This window comes from Kryptolebias marmoratus, linkage group LG12 (genome assembly GCF_001649575.2).
Source record: "Kryptolebias marmoratus isolate JLee-2015 linkage group LG12, ASM164957v2, whole genome shotgun sequence".
Classification (NCBI taxonomy): domain Eukaryota; kingdom Metazoa; phylum Chordata; class Actinopteri; order Cyprinodontiformes; family Rivulidae; genus Kryptolebias; species Kryptolebias marmoratus.
The window spans coordinates 4,623,787-4,633,739 of record NC_051441.1 but is presented as its reverse complement, the minus strand read 5'-3'; the positions used below and the strand labels follow the sequence as shown (position 1 = coordinate 4,633,739).

General features: G+C 43.1%; 1 protein-coding gene across 4 annotated transcripts in view; it reads left to right on the top strand.

The window, feature by feature from the left end:
* Window positions 1–1,908: 1,908 nt before the first annotated feature.
* znf652 (zinc finger protein 652) overlaps window positions 1,909–9,953 on the top strand; it is a 13,748-nt gene continuing 5,703 nt past the window's right edge. The window contains exons 1-4 of one of the 4 annotated variants that reach the window (XM_017429430.3): window positions 1,909–2,222; window positions 6,297–7,719; window positions 9,013–9,160; window positions 9,382–9,497. In XM_017429430.3, coding sequence (XP_017284919.1) covers window positions 6,721–7,719; window positions 9,013–9,160; window positions 9,382–9,497 — 1,263 coding nt within the window. In that variant the 5' untranslated portion in view covers window positions 1,909–2,222; window positions 6,297–6,720. The other 3 variants (XM_025008873.2, XM_017429431.3, XM_037978857.1) reach the window with 3 other exon arrangements.

Below are 9,953 nucleotides of genomic sequence, written 5' to 3'. Positions count from 1 at the left end.
GGGGGGCTGGAAGATTGAATAGTTATTTTCTGTTTTTACATACATTCCTCCCACTCTTTTTCAAACCACCACTGGACTGGGGCCTGCTGATAGCAGCATGGTGAGAGATAAGAGTGAGAGGTTTGGAAACATTTATGAAGTCCACCCCTGTGTATAGAAGTGAGGAGGTTAACGTCCCGTCTTTGAATACTCATATTGATGTAGTACTTTAATACTGACCACCAGTGCAGTATTGCTTCAGAATGAGAGCACTGCATGTGTTGTGAGAACAGTCTGTTTTATTTGAGAAATGGTGGATGATTCCTGTAAGAAACATCCCTGTGTTGTGCTGGAAGGTTTAATCAAATTGCATAATAGTTGTCAAAGTAAAAGGCTATTTCTTGGTTTCACTTTTCAAAATGATTCTCCATGATTAACATTGCCACCCTGTATTAATTGGAACGTGCCTTTCTGACAGAAGAGGATGACTCTTTGTTCTTCTTTACTTTCTGACATCACAAGCTTCAGGATTCAGAAATGGCTTAACTTAATAAAAATATCTTTCTACCTCCCAGTGGTTTGTCTCGTCAATGATTGCACAAACTCTTGAATCATCTCCCACCTGGTTTGCTTTTTTACATAAAAGGATTCAAACACTTTTAAAGTGGTCTTGGGCTTTCTGAAGGTATTAAAAAAATATTTTCTGACCAGTTTCAGGGAAATGTTTTTTTGCTTAGGGAACTAGATTCTGTCCAAATAATCATTCAAGCTTCTAAAGGGCAAATAACCATTTTTAATGTTTTTTTCTTAGGCACCGACTTTAACAAAGACAACTTGTTACAATTTCTTTTGTTCACTCTGGGAAAAGTAAAAGATAATTTGACAAAATTCTTGCAGTAGAAACTGAAAACGAGTGGAAAATCCCCTCCAACATGAGACCAAAACTGTCAGACTATCACAACCAGAACAGCTGATATTCAGTGAGTGGATATTTTTATTTGGAGTCCTTTTGATTGTTACCCATTTCTTGTTCATGTTTGGTTTAGATCTGTCTCTTTTGTGTGATTTTTTTTTTTTTTTTTTTTTACATTATTGTTTGTGACTAATTTCAGGGGCGGTGCGGCAGAGCTGCTGCCACTGTTGTCGCCCTAATTGCAGGCTAGTTAGTTTCTGAACAGCGTTTAAAGTCAAGGTCGTCTCCGCAGAACTTCAGTCTCTATCCAAAGTCAGTGAATCAGAATCTGCATACACCCTTCTTGAATTTGTAAATGGTTTTACCTGCCAATTGGACCTGGAAAAATCACCAGCAGAGATGGTTTCAAGACCCCTCAAACCATCAAAATGTCAATGTAATAGCTTGACAAAAACAACAGATTGAATCTGGAGGGGGAAATAAAGTTGCTGAGAACCATCTAAAACATGCAGGATTGGACACCACTGTCCTGAAGTCAACCTTTCCTGTCCTGCATCAATAATTTGTGCCCCAGCGCTGGAACCTCATATCACCATGAGAAAAAATTCTCCAAATTTGCCACTGACTGATTCAAGTCCTGCTGTGAATCATTGATGTGTCCCAATTCAGATATTTTCTTTTTTTTTTGGCAACTTTAATTACTTTACAGTGACATCCTTTTTGATGTTTTGTCTTATTCTGCATATTATTACTAATATTACAGGGATTGAGTCTAATTTAAGTCACTTTGTGTCCCTGAGTCTTCAGGCCCCTTTGGAGTGCTGCCCAAGTGTCCAAAATCCAAATCTTCAAATTGTTGTGTCTTAGTTGGTTTTAAAATAAATTGGTTAAGTAAATTAGGGCTCTCCCGCGGGGGTTTTATTAAAACTGCCCTCTGTGTCTTCACATTGTGGTTTAATTAATCGGAGGCGAACGTGTGAGCGCGCGCCTTGAGTTCTGCTGGGTTCGGAGACGGGAGGAATCCGGACCCAGACGCTCCGCGGCGCGCCTGGCTGCCTACACAGCGGCCTGGACAGCTGGGCTGAGCGCGGGACGGGCCACGGACCAGCGGGGCTCTGAGGACGCCGCTGCGCAAGTCTCCCCGCAGCCCGCACAACAACAACAACAACAACAACAACAACGGAACGACGCGCGGTTCTAAACACAAAGACAGACAGCTGGCTGAGCCTCCTCTCTTTAAGCGCACATCCGCGACTGTAAGAGGGAGGGCGAGCGAGAGAGAAGTGCAGCCGCGAATCTGTGCGACTCTGATTTCAAAGAAGGGACAGAGGTAAGCCAGCGAGCCCGACCGCAAAATGTCGCTGTCCCGGTAGGTTTTTACGCACGTCCGCGGGCGGCGGGGCACGGCGGCAGCCGGGAGAAGCGCCCTCGGACCGCCGGAAGCCCGTGGCCGAAGCCATAGCGCTGACTTTTTCCCCGTGACAGCGTCGAGTTGAGTGGGTTTGCCACCACAGCGGCAGACTGTCTGGGTCTTACTGGGACGGCGGCGCGCAGCGACACGGACACGCCGAAAACGGCTTCGCGTTCGGGCTCGAGCAGCACCCCGACGGCTGTCACAACACGCTCCTCGGCGAGCGCCGTCGAAAATAAATGTAATGCTAGATATTTTGACGTTGAGGCTAGCCTCAAAGCTAGCTACTAGCTACAGTCTGGGCGGTATGGGGTTAAAAAAAAGTGAAAGTGCATGTAGCTGTTATTGGTAATGCATGTCAGCTAATGCTAGCCTTTTAGGGGGCATCGCTTGTGCAAGGATGTGCGATTGTTCTGCAGATGGTGAAACTAAAGCAGACAGACGGCTGCACCTTGAGCTAATGTAGCCCAGTTAGCCTGTCATGTGTGTTCAGGTTACAACCTCAGGACTGGAGCTAACAGGCTAAGTAGCCCAAGTTGGCCAGGCCTGGAAAACATTACTGGTATTTGTTGACTTTGGGGTTTTTGCGCTCAACCGAAAAACAAAAAATGCACGCCTGTTGAGACTAGCATGTCCTCTTTGATATAAAAATCCACATCACAGCTTATATTTCCATGTTTCAAATAGAAAATTCAGTTTTGGAAGTGCCTCATTCTGTGCAGGAGTGAGGGTAGATGTTTTGTTTTTACCCTCCCACTTTTCCCCAAGCTAACCCAGATGATTTGCACAGGCTGGACCACAAAAAAAAGAGACCCAGTGCATTGCTCTATGACCCCGATTATGGGTTTGAGGGCCAAATACTAACAGAGGCATGAAGCACCCCTGCAGCGAGCCGCACAGTGAGCTGGTTAAGGTCTTATGAGTTTGGACAGAGTCAGGAATGTGAACCTTAACACAAGCTGCAGAGGAGAAAGCTCATTAAACTCCTGACTTGACAGGGTCCGTGGATTTCAGTGGTTTTGCATATTAAGAGGTAAAAAGGACAGGTTTTGGTTTTTTGGTCACAAATGACTCATCCACCTCACTAAACCTACATGTGAAACCGTGAAATCCTCTTGTTTTTTGTGCCACACATTACCTTTTTGCTATAACACTCCCATCCTGTCTCGTATAGATCTGAGCCACAGTAACACATATCCGTTAAATGTGGGTAACCTTACACACGAGCAGCTTTCATTTCTCGGCATGTCTCTGGAACTTTTCCCTCCAGTTCTGTTTGCAAGGAAAGTTAAACTTTCTCTAAATTTTTAACAGTTTCTGTGTTCGTGTGGAAATGCATCTTTTAAAAGCTCCCAAAAATAAGTTTTCTCACAGCGTATTACCGTGTTCGAAGGTTTCACTTCCAGATTTGGCAGCTTGATTATGGTAACTAATTGCCGTTGATATTGACACTTCTGTACGCTTCATGTTTCCCACATCAAAAGGTTTCATTATTTCACAGTGAGTGAAACCCTGAAATGACTCACCGTTGACTTTGATAAGAGTTTAAGTTCTTTTTTTAACTCCGGTTTACTATTTATTTGCACATTTGTTTGAGTTTTTATTTATTTGTTATTGCACGCAGCCGAAGGAAGACCGGTAAAGTTTTTGCCTGTGCGTCTACGATTGATTAACCTTTTGGAATCAAAGTGATTCAAGATGGCCGACCACAACTAATCAGCTTTAGGTTATAACTCAAATAATTTGATGTAGTAGCTAAGAGTTATTCACAACACGTTTGAGCGTTATAACACATATCGTGTATAATTTTATTTTCAAGGTTTGACCAAAACGCCATCATTTCTCAACAAGAAATGATCCTAGTCTAAAAGTCTGGCATGAAAGGTGGCAGGTAATACGTATACCTTCACACAGTGACCGACATGTTGCATTTTAAATATATTTATGCATTTCAAGGCAAATGTGCTTGAATGGAAAGAAAGAAGCCAGCTGATTGCATGTAAACTTGGTGATACATCATGCAGTTCATTTTGCTCTCTCACACGGGATAATCTGTTCGGCTTCGTGTCGAGGACAACAATGTGTGTCAAGTTGCTCTGTCAACCCTGTGGTCTTAAAGCTCTAAGAAGTGCTGCATAATTCTTGGAGGAGATCAGAGTCGGCGTGCGCAGGAAGACCGACGTGCCCTATTATACGAGCAGAAAGTCAAAGTGTTCGTAAACTGCTGACTTTTTCTGTTTTGTGTTTGCAGAGTGAGAGTAAATCGGCTTATTTGTTTCGTTTCACTTGCATCCCTGTCGTTGCTGCACGTTGAGATTTCCCATAAAGTGAAAGTAAAGCAGGTGATGAGAAATTTTAATGCAGTTAAAATGTAAATACATCATCTCTGGGGGGGGATGAGCAAATGTTTTTCTCCTTTGGGAAGAAATGCACATCACCTGTCGCCTTTCATGCTAGAGTTCAAAACTAAGATCATCTTCTGCTGAGAACTGGAGCTGCAGCCATTTTGGTCAAACCTTGTATGCAACGTTATGAGTAATCTCATGCAATACGGTGAGATCCTACGAGTTGTGGTAAAGCTTAAAGAACGTGCTGAGGTTGACTCTCAGCTACTACCAGAACCAAAATTAGCTCAGTATCTGTAAAACTGACAGTTAGTCATTTTTTTCGCGTTGGCTAATATTGATAAGATCTGTCATTTAAAATCATTACAAAATATTTCAAACTAGTGCATCTTTTCATGTTGATGGAATCTGATTTCATCAAGCTGCAAGAACATGTTGTTTTCCGAAACAATCAGGGTTGTGATGTTTGTCTTAATTACATTTTAGACTTTATAATTAAGTGATTTGAAATCGACTGTTTTGGTGCAGTTTCTACTTTTTAACACAGATTTAATCAAATGCTTCTGGGCTGGATGCGCTCGAGTCGCTCCTTGCTTGTCTCTGTAGAAAGCAGGGTGCTGTTAATTTAAAGCGAACTGTAAGAAGTTTGTACAAGTGTAGAGAAAAAGGATGTTTGCTGACTCCAAGAAAGGAAATGCACTTTTTTGTGTACTGCTCCGAGAGAAAGAAACCACTGCGATGCATGCTCCGAACGACAGCTAAGGTGTGAGGCTGTTTGAGGTCAACCAGCTGTTGGCCAGGAACACCTCAGCAAGTACGCTCGGAGTTCAAGGCCTGCGGTGAATGTGCAACAACGTGAAAGTAAAACACTTGGTTTTAAAATTTTTCTGTCTTTAAATTGTGTAGAAGTAATAAAACGGTAGGTTGCCGAAAGTGTAGCGCTGACACGTTGACATACAATTTCCTGTGGTTGTATTTGCAGTAGAAGCTCTTAGCCTGCGGTTACTCTACGCCGACTTAACAGTCAATGGGAGACGACTCATGTAACGTTTAAGACCAAAAAAAAAAAAAAACTCTCCGGTTCTTCTGGCTGAGCTTTTTGTTTCTGGAAAGCGTTTGGGTTTTGATAAACAGTCGCTTGTGGTAAAGCTCAAATCGAGCTGTATTTATTTCTTTAGCTCTATTTATGATTCAAATTCAGATTATAGATAAGGGGATTACATCAGCCCACCCAGCCTGTGCCAACTCTTATAGAAAATAAAATATCTGCCACTAATTTCAAACATCTGCCTTTTTGACCCTCTTTTTTTAAACGCTTTTTATTATTACGTTGATTACTGAGCTCTTTTGTGGTGTTTGGCTCCACAAATCAATGCATCTGTGCATTATTTTTGATAAGGAGGTGTTTTAGTTGTGGTTCGGAGAGCTTCTCAGACCGTACCGTTGTTGGAATTGAATTCAGTTACAGTCGATTCTGAAAGCTGTGGTTTCAACTCCCACTCGCAGCTCTGAAACATCTGTGGGTAAATGTGACACTCGCTGTTTTAAAACTTCACAATACGGCTTTGGTTTCAGGTCACAAACAAGCGGAAGAGCACCATCTCTAATCTGTATCCCTCCCTGTTTCTTCTTCGCCTCGTCTCTGCAGGTAACGCGCAGTAAATGGCAGTTCAAGCAGGAACCAGAGGTCCTTCCAGCAGCTCCCTGTCCGGCATCCAGCTCATCTTTATTTGCTCTGCGGTTTGAAGACCTCGGCGCTCATCACAGCAGCGGCACGTTGAGAAACTGGGATTTAGTCATCTGATTTGTTTGAAGCATATGGAACAAACTTGGGGACCATTTAAATGTCTTACCAACTGTACGTCCCATTTTGGACAGCATGGATGGTCTGTTTGAATCAGGTTGACTGTCTCTCACCTGCTCCCCTTCTTCCTGACTCTTCTGCAGAAGGAGGGTGGGGGATTGGCGTGGCGTCCCCTGCCCCTCCTTGCAGACAAGGCTAGTCTTCCATAGCAGTTACTCGTTTGCATTACCTTGTGATCCCACCAGCTCGATCCCTCCACGCCTTCTTCATGAAATCTTGCCAGAGCCTCAAGGAAGAGGTTTCCGTCCTGAGCCTTGGCGGGATGTCACAGGAGGAGGGACAGAGGGCTCCAGTGTCCCAGTCCTATTTCAGCTCTCCCAACCCCGACCTGGACCTGACGGGAAAGGTTTTCAAGAAGGAGGTTGGCGGCAAGCCTTTTTCTGTGTTAGTGGACAACAAGATGTCAGCCAAGACCTCCGCTGGAGATCAGAACGTGGGTCAGTTACCCTCTCAGCAGCAGTACTTCAGAGAGGGAGCAGCCGGGCACGAGGGGGGGACGCAGGAGTCCCAAGCAGCCAATGAGGGATCCGCTGAGGAAACGGAGGATGATGAAGACGAGGAGGAAGAGGGTGAGGATTGTGAGGAGGGCTACAAGCGAGAGCAGATCATCGTGGAGGTGAATCTGAACAACCAGACGCTTTATGTGTCAAAGGGAGACAATAAAACTGGAACCACGGCAGATGACTCAGACAGAGGTGGAAGTGATGATGAGGAGGAGGAGGAAGATGAAGAGGAGGAGGAAGACGAGGAGGACAGCCATGATGATGAAGAAGAGGAAGACGACGAGGAAGAGATTGAGAGTCAAAGAACAAGGTCAAGAAGAATCCGACGAGGTGCCACCAGCTCATCAGCAGCCAGCCAGCCCCAGAGGAAAAGCCTCCGGACCGCTTTGAGTGCCGCCACCGCTGGGATGACCACCAGGGGGCGGCGGAAGCGCATGGAGCCCCCAAAGAGCAAGCGCAGGTCAGCCAGGTCGACCCCCTCCTCGGTTGGTACCGCGGCGACAGGAGGAAAGGCGGAGATGGAGGAGAAGGAGATGCTGGCGTGTGAGAAGTGTCCGAGGGTGTTCAACACGCGCTGGTACCTGGAGAAGCACATGAACGTCACGCACAGACGGATGCAGATCTGCGACAAGTGCGGCAAAAAGTTCATCCTGGAGAGCGAGCTGGCCCTCCATCAGCAGACTGACTGTGAGAAGAACATCCAGGTAAACCTTCGTCACCTGTCTGGTGCTTCCTTTCTGTCTGTTTTTAAATGTTTTAAAAGAAACAAAACACAGAGAATTAGATTTGTTGCTTGCTTCAGTGCATTAACCGTTTGTAAAACAGCACCTTGCAGTTTACAAACTATACAGATGTTTAACATAAAACTTACTTTATAAACTATTAGGATTTATGTTAATGAGTATTGGTGATACCAAAAACTGGAATATTTATTTTTCTAAACTACAAAGAAGACAAATTCATAACGAAGCACTTTTTCAATTTTTCTTGACACTAAAATAAGTTCTACAGCTGTTTTCAACAAGTGGGATTAGTTCCTGTTTTCTTCAGACTGATTTGCATCTTTACTTATTTTAAAGCACTTGTTATTCAAATAGCAGTTTAAACCGTTTCAGGTTATGAGGAATGAAGCACACTAAATAATACTCCTGCAACTTAAAGGTGAAAGCACCATTAATACATTTTGTTACTTGTTTACTGCATGTAAAGAAAAAGTTGTTTTTCTGTCATTTAGTCTTATCGGTGTATTTATTCAGTCTGTGTATTTAAATGTGTCCCTTTCTCCAGTTTATTCAGAGTATTAGTCAATCTTAATGAGAAGATTTCACAACGGTGTGTTTAGAAAGAATTACTCGAGAGGCAAGCATCGTTCCGGGGTCTTTATTGTGTCTCTGCTTTGTCACAAAAATCCTGCAGGAACGCACATTTGAGCTCTTCAAAGTGAGAGATAATCCGCTTGATCTGACAAAACTAAAATACCGGGTTTTGTCCGTCCTTTGAACTTCTTCTGTGATGTTTTACGTATAAATAATGGCGTGGTTGTGTGTAGGTACTCGTTCAGAACATGCCCTGCAGTGTGCAAGATGGCTGCTGTCACAGAAAACCGGATTAATTTTAAATCAAGGCGACAAGTTTAGAGCTGGAGAGAGAAAACCACTCTCTTAAAACGACTTTAATGATCTGCAACAGCCAGTCGGTGTTTAAAGTTTACTCCAGTTGTATGTTACTGCAGATTTATAACAGTGTTCAAGTTAATTTCTTAAAGTTTCATTTGAAATTTAAGTCTTTTAATTGGCCCAAATACATCAAGGTGTCAAAGTTTAGAACAACTATTGATATCTAATCGAATCTCTCCATTTATTTCCACAAATCCTCTGATTTTATTTTTCTCCAGCAGGGGGCGCTGGTGCATTATTATAATAATAGAGGTGAAGATAATGTGAGGAGACATCAAAAATGTTTCTTTAACTTTATTTGTTTTTTTGCTTCTTCCTCAGTGTGTCTCCTGCAACAAATCCTTCAAGAAGCTGTGGTCGCTGCACGAGCACATTAAGATCGTTCACGGCTACGCAGAGAAGAAGTTCTCCTGTGAAATCTGTGAAAAGAAGTTCTACACCATGGCTCATGTTCGGAAGCACATGGTCGGTAAGTCGGGCCTTTTTCCCTGTCGTCACCTTGAAGCCTAACGAGTGAACAGCCACGCAGCTTTAAACCCCAGAACATGAATAAATCCACTTTTACATGAGATGTTTTCTTATTTAAACCCTAAAATGTTTAAACCTCATTGTGTAGCGGTCTTTTTTTTTTGCAGGTGTCTCTTTATTTAAAGGATCTCATTATTAATCAATCCTCTCCTCCATTTCCAGCTCACACTAAGGACATGCCGTTCACCTGTGAGACGTGTGGGAAATCATTCAAACGCAGCATGTCGTTAAAAGTTCACTCACTCCAGCACTCGGGGGAGAAACCCTTCCGCTGTGAGGTAAGACGCACCTGTTGTGGCGTAATATTTTACATTACGTTGAGACCTAAACCAAACATCTTCAGGCATTTTATTTCGTGTTGAGACAAGCCAAGTCAAATCGACGGAGTAGGTTTCGGAGGTTTATTCAGTCCCTCCAGGATTTCGCGGGCATTTTTTGGGATTGTTGCGGCTAAAATGCCTGATTTCGCGGGGCATTTTCCTAAAAGTTGTGTTTTTTTTGTTTTTTTTTTAATGAAATCAATAAAAAACTATAACTTTTAATATATAAACCAAAAATACTTTCTAGTTTTGTAAGATAATTAACAACAAACATTGACATTCTCAAAAGGTGCTTTATTTGAGAACTTTGATAGCTTCTAAACTGACATTCATGAGCATTTCTGGATTGTCCCTGGTCTGCAGCTCTCCTCACATGTTTTGCAGACACAAAGTGTTTGTCGATGCGTTTATGTT